Here is a 14,122-nt window from a genome sequence, read left to right as displayed (position 1 = left end):
CCATTATCTGTGACTTCTTTAAAATACAACTGGCTCTGAGATGGATTAGCTCCCTGAATATCCAAGCACAAATTTCACGAGGTCTGCCTTGTTTGGATGCATCTGTCTTACTCAAGTAGTAGTCTGGTTTGGTTGGGGGTTTTTTTTGTCTTGCTATTTTGAGTTCTTGCCCATTTCATTGGTGTTAAGCATAACTAGATGCTTACAAAAGGCTTGACAATAAAGGTAAAATAAAAGGCGTTACATGATTCATGATTCAACCTTTCTAGCAACATCTGTTGACATAATACTGCAGATCAGTATTGTAAAGAAATACCAAATTCTTTTTAATATTATTGCTGATGTTCCTTCAGCTTTAGAAGAGTGGTAAGATATTTTTGATTTACTTCAATCATAAGGTTTCGAATACTTGAATCTTCTGAGCTAGCCAAGTGTAACTGCCTATAAGTTGTTCTCCAAATGGATGTTTAATTTCATCTTACTAGGTATCTGTCTCATAGGAAAGAAGGATGAAGAGAATTAGTAATAAAAACATAATGACCATGTTATTTTACAGTGATATTTACCCTGCAGTTGGAGGATATTAGACCTTCTTCCCCCCAAAAAACCCTAAAGATCAGACTCAGTAAGTGGAAAAACTTGCCCAAATTTAGCAGTGGTTTAGGTTTCCGTATAGTGAGTCAAATTTGTTTAACTGATCTGTAGTCCAGCTTGGTGTCTTAAAATGGTGTTCTCTGTTCATTCATTGTTATGTCACTGTTTAAACATCTGGTATTTTCAGTATACTTTTTGGTTTTAGTAAATATAGATGTATTAGAATTAGGATGAAAATGTTAAGTAGGGTTTTTCTCTCTCCCAGTTATAACTGATAGCAGCTATTGGAAAAACGCTAACAAGTCTGGAAGAAAATGAAGGCTTTTTGTTGGGGCCCTTTTGTCTTTGCAGTGAGCATATCAAAAGGTTTCCAATCTCTATAGCTGTGTTTTATTAGAGCAAGAAAATACAACTGCAGCATGAGACAGATTAAAGTGGAGTACTTGCGAACAACCTCTCATCTTTGCAGAGGTGGTCCTTTCTGCCTTTTAGTCTAGTAGTTCTTGGTGGTTTCCTGTTGAATAAGCTACACAGTATCCCCTCTTGGACCCTAGGAAAATAGTGATTTTCCCCCCCAGCACCCATCATCTCCTGAGGCTTGACAGCCTCTTGCAGACTCTCGGGTCCCCCAGGCGGCAGCTCTTTATTTGTGCACTCCATCTCTCCCAGCCTGTCTGTAGAAAAAGGTGTTTGTTCTGCATGTTTCTCCAATTCTGACCATCCCACATTATTCATCAAAATGGAATAATCTTACCTCTTGTCAGAGGATCCCACAATATCCAGAGGATATTTATTATTAAGTCAGAAACTGGCTATCTTCCTCCGTGTTGGCCAGCCGCACCCTTTTTAATAGAACAAAAAATGCAGTACTTGCACAGTACGCTGTGAATACGCTAGCCAAACAACACCATCTGTCATAACATGTATAGTAGATAATATGCTGAATACTTCCCATTTTCTCATCAGAGAAAGGAGGATAGATGCTGAGATTTAATAAATCCATAGTTATTAAAAGCTTGAGCTGACAAGGGAACGGCTTACTGGCCTTCAGGTCAGCCTTAAGAGGCATGAACTCTTCAGTATTAATCTTGCCTCACTAAAATTTCCTGAGAAGTGTAATGTTCAAGTCATCTCACTATTTCTTCACTTTCCCCACTTGTCATATGGGTAAAAATCCATTTCCACTGTGTTTTTTGAAGATTACTTAATGTTTGCAAAGCACCTTGACATTACCAGTGTTACATAATTGTTAAATACAATTTATTATTCGAAAAATTGAGTTTTTCAGACACTATTGGCAGAAACATTTTCTTTTAATCTATGGCCATTTTTCCTCAGCGCTCCCCAGAATACACCAACTGTCAGTATCTATGCAAGCTCTGCTTAGTTCACATTGAAAATATCCAGGGAGCTCACAAGCATATTAAAGAAAAACGTCATAAGAAAAATATAATGGTAAGTTAAAAAATAATACAATTTTGACTGATTTTTTTTTTTCTTGTTTTCTTTTTTGTTTTCTAACAAAAAATTTTTTGTTATCTGGTATGTTTTCTTTGGTCATCTTCATTTAGGTGAAAGTTTGTGTGCTGAGCAGAGATCCACAAATTTCTGTTGCTTGTTTTCTGTTTGAGAGGAAGGGCTTGATGATCTTTCGAGGCAGAGAGGAAAGAACGTTTTTGGTCATTGCTTCTGAATTAGTGTCTCTGAGTAGTGGGCAGTTCATCATACTTTTAGTAACAGAATGCAAGGTAACTTAGGTGAGAAACATATTTAGTTTTTCCGTTTCTTTCAAAAATAATATTGTTGGTAGCAAGACCTCCAGGGATTGGAGGTGGGGTTGGGGATGTTGATTTTTTCCCATTTTTACTCCTTTGTCTGACTTGTGAAGTTTTTATCTACATCCTTTCTGTGATGGGCAAATGGAGTGGATAGTATGCGTAGACTAAAAAAAGGCAGTTACAGTAGGGAGGGATTCAGTTCCTGAGTCACTCGTCATCTCCCTGGCTTTATGCATGTGTTTAATGTGAAAACGAGTTCTAAGGCTTTCAAAGAGAAAAACAGTTTCCTTATTGGATACCACTGTGTTACTGTTTGCTTTGCTTTAAAGAACTGTTACATGCATGAAATCCAGTAAAAGGTGCACAGATTTTCTTGCCAACCTGTTTTTGTAAATGCTGATGAAGAGCTACAAATTGACAAGTATCTAGGGTTTTGTGATTCACATGGTTAAAATTACTCTTCCTGCAACCATTCCCCAAAATTTAGTCAGTTACTCCTGTTTCCATGTATTTCTTACCATACTTCTGTTTGTAGTTAATGCTCTAAATGTACCATATATGCAGGCCATCACTTGGAAAACTCTGAATGCCATTACATCTCAGAAAATAACACTTTTGTATTATGTTCATTTATTATTTGTAAAGGATTCTGGTTCTCTTGTTGTATGCTAAATTGCATCATGGAAAAAAAATTAATAAAACAGTAACAAACCAGCCCCATGTTTGATATGGAAACACTTTTGTACCATGCTTTTCATCTGAGCATGGAGATGAGAGTTGAGGAATGAGGTTTCTTTACCACTGAATGGAAATGCTAGAGGACAGGGAGCGGTTTCAGGTTTTAACACTTGTCTTCAAATAGCTTTATGTTGTGTGCCACATTACAGTGATAAGAGGTATGTAACTGTCTAAATGTTACTTCATAACAGATACCTATTTTCAGCTCTAACTATGAGATACATGAGTATCAAAAAAGCTTAGCAGCAGCTGTGGCTTCCCCACTCAAGAAAAACCCTAAAGCAGTGACATTAAAAAAACCACAGCCCTTTAAAAATGCACATATCCTTTCTTGTGCTAAATTTGTTCAAATAAGAACAGAATTGTTGAGAGATGCAGCCTAGAACTAACCAAACATTTTCATACTAGACTGTGTTTTCTTAGTGCATAATTATTTTCTGGTTATTATTTATTTCTGTTGTCAGTCACATATTTCATTTAGTTGATGAATTTGTGAAACAAGTGATTGTTGTACTTACTTCCAAATGACTTGGTGCATCTGACGCATTTCTTGCTGTTGGATTAAATTGATTATAATTTGGTGCAGTAAAAATAGCACTTTCTGCCACCAGCTGTTAAGGCAGCAATGGGACTCAATTTATCAAAATTTCTTGGAGCTAGGAATACTTTTTCTGCCTCTGATATCCTTCCTTCAAGTACAATCCACTCTGGAAAAAATTCTGTGTGACTCTAGAAAAACTTTCCCAGCTCAGTTACTTTTATTATGTAGGAACAATTACAGCTTTTCATTTCCTTGGATGAATTCTGTTTCAGAACTGTCAGAAAATGTGGTTCAGGAATGTAACACAGCAGATTTCCTCCCCAGTTGCCAGCTGTGAAACAACATGTTCTCTTTTAAACACTGAGCATCTACTGTCATTTCTGTGAGCCACACTACTACATTTGCCAGTTAGACCGGGCAAAGTTCCTACCTTTGAAAGTGTTTGGTCAGGACACCATGTAAATAGAACACAAACAGCAAACACTATGTTCTAATATCGTGCAATAGTATGAGATAACCTTTTTCTCTTAAAATAGCAGTTTTTACTTTTATCATCCAATAATTATTCAGGAAAAACAAGAAGAAAATGAGCTGCGTGCCCTCCCACCCCCCTCTTCTGCACAGTTGGCTGCTCTGAGTTTTACACTCATTGAGGCAGCAAATGAACAAGGCATATCAGATGATGACTTCAGAATTCGTCAAGAAATTGTAAAAGAGATGGAGAAAATTATTCAACAGCCCTTACCAGGTATTCATAGTATTCTCCATTTTCTTTAGGTGAAAATTTTTATTTTCTTTATTTGTACACACATTTTGATACCCTCATTAATGATGAATTAATGCATTTGGGGTTAAATTATCTTTATATGATAAAATAATAATATATACAGCCATTTTAATACAGATTGGCATTGATTTAAAAGGAGCTAACAAACCTACAAAAAGAGGAAAATATCATTGTGCTTGTTTTTGCTTCTTTCTGGTATGTGTTTATTGAAACTATTGGTCCTCTTTAAAGTGATTTCTGATGAAGATTGGAAATTTCCAGGGCATGAAATATTTCCTTCCTGGTTGTGTTTAAAGCCTCAGCCACTGAGGATCTCCCTCAGGCTGTAGTCCTAGAAACCTTTCCACCTGCACCTTACCTGGCATTACCGAATATCTGTGGCTGTTACAGTAGAGATTGTTTTTTTGGGTTTTTTTGCAAGTGTGCTTAATTAAACTAATATAAACGTAGCAGGAGGGAAAATGAGAAGGATTTTGAAATGTATTTTTTCCTAATGGTCCTTCAGTTGTTTATAACATCTTCCAGGGCAGATGAAAGTTGCATGAGGCAATTTTTTTAAAGCATAGTTCTAGGTTGGGGGGGAAAGACCTCAGCTATGAGTGATTTTGGTAAGCATATGAGACGTTTTCAGTACTTAATTGTGATCTGAAATATCTGCAGTTACTAATCAGTAACTGTTCATTAAAACAAGTAATTAAAATCAACAAGGATTATTGTTTAACAGGTATTTCTCATGTATATTTACGGTTAATGGGTCCTAAAATGAGGAGAGCTGTACTTTGACATCAACTATAGCTTCCCAAAGTCTCTTGAATTGTCTTAAATAGGTCAAAATACTACATTTACTTAACCACTTATAAATATTATACCTCACCTGCCTTTTTCTTGATTGCTTTATATTGATTAAAAATAAGAATAATTAAAAAAAGTAAGTCTGAGTACATTAAATGCTTAGTCCCATTTTTTTGCTTGTGTGGCAATACAGTTCAGTGCATTAATAGAGTTAGAAAAAAAAAAATTGAATAAGTTGAATCCTCCTCCTCCCCCCTTCAGTAGCATAGTATGTTACTTCAATATGACATGTTAAATATTCAAATCCAATTTATACTACTATTGGAGAATAAAGTAATATAATATAACAATAAGATAATCTTTGACATTTGCTTTTTTGCATTGATTTCCCATCATCTCCTATAGTTAATACACTGGGAGTCTGAGCTGATTTTTGGAGCTACGGTAGTGTTGACATATTAATAACGGTTTATTTTTCAGTTAATCTGAATAGAAGGAAGTATTAATCTCATTGACAAAAAATAAGTTTTCAAACTTTTTATTTCATATATATTGAAACTGGGTTGATATTCTATACTGTCCTTTTATTTTAGAAATAACTTTTTTTTCCCTTTGCTCTATAAAAATACAGTAGTAAGAAAGATTTTGTTTGCTGCAGGATGATCATGTTTAGTTTTAGGAGCTGTATTAAATATATGCTTAAACATAAGGTGCTGAATAGAAGAGGGGTTTGTAGGGTGGAAGTTGCTGATCTGTTTGCTCTATAATACTGCCATATGTGGCTCCTAGTGCAAACGTCTGTTCTGACACGCTACTGAGTTTTCCATTGATAGTGTATTAGCATAAAGAAAATGATTTCTTTTACATGCTCATGAAAATAGCTCTGTTAGTGTTACTTGGCTGGCTGACTTGTTTGGACTGATGAGCTGTTGTGGAGGTGTAGTAGTAGTTGAGGGGGAGTCTGTAGTAGTAAACAATTTGTTATTCCACTTTTCAAAGCCTGCTATGTTTTAGTGAATGTGTTTTCCAAACTTGTAAATTAGGAAAAAATTAATTCATGCACAGTGTAGAAAACATGGGATGTTCTGGCATGATTTTCTCTTGAGCTCGCATTAGAACTATGCAAAAATTCTTCCTACAATGAAAAGCCATTGGAAATAATTACAATGCATTATTATTATTGTCATTATTATTTACCATACAGAAATTCATTTTGAGAGAGCTAGTTTCTAAGTAGTGAAAAACAGAGAAAGGTTTGTTTGAAGCTGTGTATGTGTAAGATTTATTTTCTCTTTTAAGAATTATTTTGTTACGGTTCTGTTTGAGAGAGTTTGGTCAGAACACAAATAAAGGCACTAAGAAAAAATACAAGAAAAACCCTCTTCACTGTGAGGCTGGTTGGACAGTGGCACAGGTTGCCTAAAGAGGTGCTGAACTCTCCATTCTTGGAGATTTTCAAAACCCAACTGGATGAGGCAGCCTGCTGTAGGTGACCCTGCTTGAGCAGAGTGTTGGATTTGAAAGGGATTGAGAATAGTCTCAATTTTCAGCTGATAGAAATATGTCAGAGCTCTAATATGTATTACAGGAAGGTTTTAATCTACAAAAAATATATTAGGAAGTGGGATAAATTCTCGTTTATGGAGTGGAATGACATTTCTCATATTCTAATTAGTTTAGATCTGTTGTACATCTTTGCAGGAAAGGTAATGTATTAACTACAAAATCACTAAATGGATACCGTACTTTGTGTCTTGGATTATATCGAAGTTACATTTTATATGCATGGTTTTAATGAATTGTGCATAGGAACTTGCAAATGAAATTAACAGATTGTAGCACACATAAAAAATTTTTTGACAAAAGTGTATGAGGCAACAAAGAATTTTATAGTTGGCTAACTGCTACAATGAAATCAAGCTGTTAAATAAAATCCTGCACTGAGATGGTGACAGTTATTACTATTTTATATTTAATTTTATATTAAGAACAAACAAAACTAAAGCTGCATTGCAAAAATACTTTAAAACGACTTGAAAAGTTTTGGATATTTAGTAATTACTCTATTTGAATTATCCATTTTCCTGTGATGCTGTGTTGTTGAAATGCATAGCCTTCACAGGAGTGAGAAAGTGGTTCAATATTCACTAATCTGGGAGTACCGCTTGGGAGGTACAGTATCTAAAGCAAGGTATGCATCAACCATTAAAGAATAATTTATTTACTAGCTGTTAAATAATTATGTTTCTCTCTCTTCCAGATTGTTCACTGAGGATGTATGGCTCCTGTTTAACTAGATTTGCTTTTAAGACCAGCGATGTTAACATTGATATCAAATTCCCCCCTAAGGTGTGTAGATACTATCTTGTATTAACTAAGACTTTTTTAAATCAAGGCCATCAACACTTATTTCTACTCCATTGCCTTCATCTTCTATTGGGGCACGTGGTGCTGGAATAGCACAAAGCATATAATCTTTGATTTGGTGTCAGGAGTGCTATGAGTTCAATGGATAAAGTTTTCATTTTTCATTTCTTATTAGATAACTTTAATTCTGGTGTGGGGTTTTTTTACATTTTTTTACATTTTTAATTTTTTTAAACTTTTTTTATTTTTTGAGTAAGCATTCAAACAATATGAAAATAGTTTGCTTGGGATGAGTGTGCTTTAATAAAAGTGCTCGTGATTCAGACAGTAAAAATCTTACAGGTCTTTGTTCCCCCTCCCCTCCTTTTAAAGGTGGGGCTAAAAGTGACAATTTTCCTTTTATGTTTTAGTCACTTGCAAGTAGGTGTCACATCCCAGTTTAGTATACTGTGGTACAAAATTCCTGCAGAGCAGTATAACTTATCTTTAAACATCAAAATTGTTGGTTGGTACGTGGTATTAGTAGCACATTCTTGTTAGAGGCCCAATTACTGAACTTGCTTTTTTTTTTTTTTTTTTTGACTGTATGTGTTACAGTGGAATTCAAGATACCTGTTTTGGGTACATACTTACACATAGCATTTTGAAATGATACTGCAGTTAGGAAGCAAAACTGAGCCCTTTTTCAAACAATTGCGTGTGGAGTGTACCACGTCACCAATTCACAAAGGCTCAAAGGTGGTCCTAATTTTTAGCTTTTATTTGAACTATTTACAGCTTATCTTTGAAACACAACATAAGTTGATTTCTGGGGAGAAAAGAAAACACATTTAAAAATTATAACCCTTAAAAACTCTTGGGAAAGTACTGACATTAAATTCTTTACTGTTGTCCGTTTCTAGTGGTGTATGTTGACATTGAAATTGTTGAATATATGGCACGTATTGTGTTTTAACTTTATGGAGTCTGTTAATACGGAACTAGAACAGAAGTATTAACTAAAAAAGCTGAAGGCTAAAAGAATGCAGGCTAATGTGTTTACTAGTACCTGTTTTCAGGGTATGGAGAGATACAATTAACTTTTTCATTAATACTGACACACGATTTCACTTTTGTGAAACAACATAGTGTTACTTGTACAACCTGAGTATAAAATAAAATAGGTTAGTCCGAGTTATGTAACCTGCTCTAATTTTGTCTTTTTAGATGAGTCAACCAGATGTTCTGATACAGGTGCTTGAAATCTTGAAGAACAGTGGTAAGTTTTAGTTGCACCTCATTTCTATTTAATATTCCAGCTGCTGTTTAGCTGGTTTTAAGCTTAATTTTTCTATAAACTTACTTAGGTTGAAAACTAATCTGTTTTTTTGTATCTGAGCTGTTTTTATGAATGTGATTTTTATGAATACCAGTGCTTGTGTAAGTGAGAGATGAGAACCTGCAGCAGGAGAATGGCAGCCCAGGTAGTCCTGTTCAGATTGCCAGAATTTGTGGTAATAGTGTTAGATGCCAGGTCAAAAAGTATTTAACTTTGTAGGAGAAATTCTCAGCAGTAGACCCAAAAGCCACTTTCCACTTGTGTACGAACATTAGCGAGACCTGAAACTTGTAGCCTCCTTGTTCTGTCAGAAGTCATCTAACCCTGTAATCCGCACATCTTGAATCAAGTGACACAAGTAGCACTGCAGTTTTGATCCTTCAGGAAATTTTGATAGGTCAGCTCCGTAAGTGGTTCTCAGATTATCCTGATGGTTTGTCAGAGGTTCAACCTTGTGTATTTCAAATGTTGTAAAGAGAAAAAAGTTCTAGAAGAGATGCCAGCCCAGTTTCCTGACAAGGGTGTTTTATTTGGTTTTGGGTTTTTTTGGGTTTTTTTTCCCCTGCTGGCTGTGTGATATTGGTGGTGACCATCAAAAGTAACCAGAAAATACTGCTTTCTGGTTAGCTATGCAACACTTAATTTGAGTTGTTCTGTAAAAGCATGGTATAAATGTAATAGTTTTAAAGACACAATTGGGAAAACTGTAAAAGACTTTAATACATAATGTTTTTTTCTCCTTGCTCAGCTGTCTACTCAGATGTGGAGTCAGATTTCCATGCCAAAGTTCCTGTTGTCTTTTGCAAAGATGTTAAAAGGTACATGTCATTGAAAAGGATTTTTAATGAGATACCGATTTCTACTGTGCTTGTTCATAGCAGCTGCTTGCCTGCACTCCTTATGGAGAAGTATTACTATAACATTTAGCTAACATTCATGTTAAAGGGGAATTGCTCATACACGAAAATACAGTCTAGAAAGAAAGCTTAGCTTTGTTTTTTGTGCTCCATAGAGCTCGTCAGTTGTAGGAGTGTGAAAATACCAGTTCTACTGTTAGTTAAATAGGGGAAAAGTGGAATGGTTTTCAGTTGATATTTAAAATTTCTGCCAGCAGTTTAATACAAGGCTTTAAAAACATTTTATAAGATACACATTGCCAGAAAGGACACATCATCTGACAGTATCAGTAAATTCCTAAGAAGTAGCAACCTCCAAAACAAAACATGATTGCTGTATGATGTCCATGTTACTTTGACAGCTAGAGGTATGTGATTGAAACTCTGGGGAAGTAAATGCAACAAGGGTGGGCATATCTTTTCCTGTGTTTGTAGATTATGTGTATGCCTTGTAAGAGAATACAAATAATTATTCAGAGAAGCAAACCGAAAGTTTTTAGAGAAGATGTTTTGTGGACTTACTAACACTTAACGTGCAGCAGGCCTGGAGGATTTATTTATTTATTTATTTATTTGGTATGTGGAAGATATACATGGAGTTTGAGTTATGTAAGGTTGCTCAATTAAGTAATGGCAAAACTTAGAGCAAATTCTTAATGCTGTTTTATATTTTTAGCTGTAATGAGCTTCTGTAAGTTCTAGATCCAACTGATGAGTTAATAGGAAATGTGATTATACTCTGTAGTTTTTGTTTAAAAAGTTCAGGTTCTTACACACTGATGCATGTTTTTATTATGGTGGATGTGATGCCCCATGTTCCCCCTGCCCCAAGCATCATCTGTGTACACAAGGCAATAACTGTTTTTTTTTTTTTTCCTGATTTACATTTGTAATTACAGTGGTTTGATGTGTAAAGTAAGTGCCAGAAATGATGTGGCTTGCCTTACAACTGACCTGCTGGCTGCACTTGGTAAACTGGAGCCTGTCCTTATTCCCTTGGTTTTGGCTTTCCGCTACTGGGCTAGAGTAAGTTTATAAACGTTGAGTATAATTAAATATGTTTATTTCCTCTTTTTAGGTACTCATACAATGTAATGTATAATACACCATGAATATGTTCGTAGAAAAGAACTTTGTGCCACTATTTCACCTCTTGCCTTAAGAGGCCAGAATGAGACTGAAGATTTTGGTGTGAAACTAACTATATTTGAAGCTTCCACTATTCTGTTAGCAAGCTGTTGTGCTAGTTCCTTAAAACTAGTTAATTGATCCTTGATTGCTCAACAGAGCAATCTGGTCTTTGCAACTTTCTGCTATTGAGGTCATGTTGAAAAAGATTGACTTGCTCAAAAAAGGGTTTGTCATCACACCCTGCTGTATTTCTTAAAGACGTCAACGGTGATCACAGGAACCAAGTGACAATGTTCACAGCCAGTGTTTACCTGTTTTGTAATTCAGTCCTGAAATTGCTGCCAGGCCATACTTGACTTACAATGTCTTGGCTTTATTGAAAAATCAGTTGCATGATGTTATTATTGTTGCTTCATTTAGCAAGGCGTTTTTACAAAAATTCTTGATTTACAACATAAACGTAGCAGCAGTAGAAACTACAAAGAACTGTTCAAAGTCGAAGATGTTTATTACATCTCTTTTGAGGTCCCATAGAAGAGATCAGAATTGGATTACAGCCAGATGCATAGAATTCCCATCTCCATACATGAGATATTGCACGATAACAAATACCTGATAGTTGACTGAAAGTCTAGATAGGAACATAAATGTGTCCCGCAATCACAAAATTTCATAAAACTGAAGAGAATAACGTATAATAAAATAGTATAACTTAAGGCATTGTATGAATTACTATAATTTGCATTTTATCTGTACGTGACATGGCGTGACAACTGTAGATTTTGAGATATCAGGTTTTCTGTTTCACTCTATGTACGTATCTCTCATTTCTTTAGTATTTGTCCTTTCATTATAGATTTTAAATTAAAATGTTTGTTACATCAGAAAAGTAATGATTTATTCTCTTACAGCTCTGTCACATTGACTGTCAGGCTGAAGGTGGAATTCCCTCATATTCCTTTGCCTTAATGGTGATATTTTTTCTTCAGCAAAGAAAACCACGTATTTTACCATCCTATTTGGGCAATTGGGTAAGTGCTTTGGTAATATAGTAACGTTATTGTTAAATTGTTGAGGTTATTTCTGTGTTCTGCAAGGTCATAAAATGTGCAGAATTTAATTGCCTAAGAAATTTGTAAAAAAACCACATTGGTACTTAATCCTCACACAGTCGATGTCTGATGATTCTGATGACTTTTTTTAAAAGGCAGCTGCAATAGCCTGTACAATTGTCATGCTGTATTTTGGAGAAAAGGCAAATATTTTCTTCTGTAATTCTATGAATTTATTTCTCTGATATCAGTGATATATCTCATATCACAGGGGGATAAATCTCAAAATTATCACTGTTACATTTGCTGAAAACTTTTGGTTGTATGTATTATATAGTCTTGTTTCAGAGCTACTTTAATTGTTGTTAGATTGAAGGCTTTGATTCAAAGAGGCCAGATGACCACCAGCTGAAAGGTATAGAAGAAGAGGAGTTTGTACGGTGGGAGTACAAACCACCAACAAATGGTGCAGCAAAAAACTCAGTTGGAGCAGAAAGTAAAACAAAAGTTGAACAACAAAAAGGTGGTGGTAAAAAGGTAACAAGCTCAGAAGTGGACAACCAAAGTAATGCAAAGGAGAAACACGGCAATGTAAGTAATGGCTTTATTTCACTGAAAACCATGTTCTCTCTCTTATCCATGTTTTTTATTTGCAAACATTAATGTTGGATGGAACCAGGAAAAAAATGGGAATTTTCATTTCTTATTGCAGTTGAGCATTTTTGTCCATGTGTTTCAGTCTCTCTTAGCATTCAAAACCCCTCACCAAGTTTCACTGGGGCAACTGTGGTTAGAACTGTTGAAGTTTTACACACTGGAATTTGCTTTGGAGGAATACGTCATCAGCATACGGGTACAAGAACTCTTAACCAGAGAGAATAAAAACTGGCCTAAAAGGCGAATAGCCATTGAAGGTAGGCTAATACCCTTTTTTTAGTTCTGTAGTCATCCTGCATTATTATCTTTATTTAGCTAATACTTACAGGTCTGTCACCAGAAGTCTGGACAGTAAACTAAACCAATAATTTGAGGAGAAAGTAAACTGGCTTTTATGTATTTTGTCAGCTATTTAGTCTATTTAAAGACAAATTTTCTGTTTAGTACTACTTTTTGCAACTCTGGTCCTTGACGTACAAGGCGTAAATTTGTCTCACTGTTTCTTACCATTCTGTAATTATCTCTATCTGTTCCATTCTCATTATGATCAGAATGAACTGGAGCAAACTGCTCAAAGTAACACACACACAGACCCTCTGTTGTCCCTTTCCCTGTTGGTAGTATTTCCATTCTATGAGACTGAGTGGTATGCCATAGGCTATCCTTCAGGGCCTGAGGGGAGTCTTTTTTTCAGGGAGTGAGACCATAGGAATTGGATGATAATACATACCCTGAGTTGTATATGTTGGGGAGAGAAAGAAAGTTCTTCTTTATAATGTCTTTATTTCTGTTCCTCAACTCAGAAAAATACGTAAACAATATTTAACAGGGAAAATCACAGAGCAATGCACGGCGTTCTGAATTGGTATTAAGATTAGAGAAATTGAGTATTTGAGGAAGGTTAAGAAGCCATTTAAGGTCATATTTTTATAAAAGCATAAATAATGAATTTTGGACACCTCCTAGAGATGTTGAAGAAGTAGTTTTTCTGCAACACACGTGAGATGATGCAGAGGACAAGGAGAAATAGGTCAAAGAATCATAAGGACAAAGAATCAGGTACTAAAGGTATATTGACAGACGAGTCAGTAAGGTACAAGAAAAGCAAGGAGGAAAAGTAAAAAGGAGAAGAACAAGCAATGAATTGTTAAAGCACATGTTGAGTAGTGGGTCTTGAGATCACTCCTGTGGCTTTAATTTTCCTCTCCCAATTATTTTCTTCAATCACTTCTAGCTAGAGAGTTTAATTTTAAAACTAAAACTAGAGTAGTGTTTATTTAGCATGTGGGAAACTAAAACCTGTAAGATTAAAGGGCAAATTATTGAGGAATAAACAGGAAATAATTTCAAACAACAGATTGCATTCTGGTTCTGATACCTGCTATTGTTGGTCTTTTTGTGTTGTTTTTGTTTGTTTCATGTTTTTTCTTTTTCATTTTTGCCTTTTTTTAATGTTAAGTTTGTAACTGAA

General features: G+C 35.2%; 1 protein-coding gene across 6 annotated transcripts in view; it reads left to right on the top strand.

The window, feature by feature from the left end:
* TUT4 (terminal uridylyl transferase 4) overlaps positions 1–14,122 on the top strand; it is a 49,678-nt gene that overhangs the window by 12,832 nt on the left and 22,724 nt on the right. For 5 of the 6 annotated variants that reach the window (XM_054833968.1, XM_054833973.1, XM_054833969.1 and 2 more), the window contains 9 exons: positions 1,933–2,049; positions 4,222–4,399; positions 7,491–7,579; positions 8,804–8,855; positions 9,664–9,733; positions 10,711–10,837; positions 11,854–11,973; positions 12,364–12,585; positions 12,734–12,908. In XM_054833968.1, the coding sequence (XP_054689943.1) occupies positions 1,933–2,049; positions 4,222–4,399; positions 7,491–7,579; positions 8,804–8,855; positions 9,664–9,733; positions 10,711–10,837; positions 11,854–11,973; positions 12,364–12,585; positions 12,734–12,908 (1,150 nt within the window). The remainder of the gene's footprint in view (positions 1–1,932; positions 2,050–4,221; positions 4,400–7,490; positions 7,580–8,803; positions 8,856–9,663; positions 9,734–10,710; positions 10,838–11,853; positions 11,974–12,363; positions 12,586–12,733; positions 12,909–14,122) is intronic. The other variant, XM_054833972.1, reaches the window with a different exon arrangement.

Source organism: Grus americana, chromosome 8 (genome assembly GCF_028858705.1).
Source record: "Grus americana isolate bGruAme1 chromosome 8, bGruAme1.mat, whole genome shotgun sequence".
Classification (NCBI taxonomy): domain Eukaryota; kingdom Metazoa; phylum Chordata; class Aves; order Gruiformes; family Gruidae; genus Grus; species Grus americana.
The sequence above is the reverse complement of the archived record's forward strand: the minus strand, read 5'-3'. Positions and strand labels throughout refer to the sequence as shown.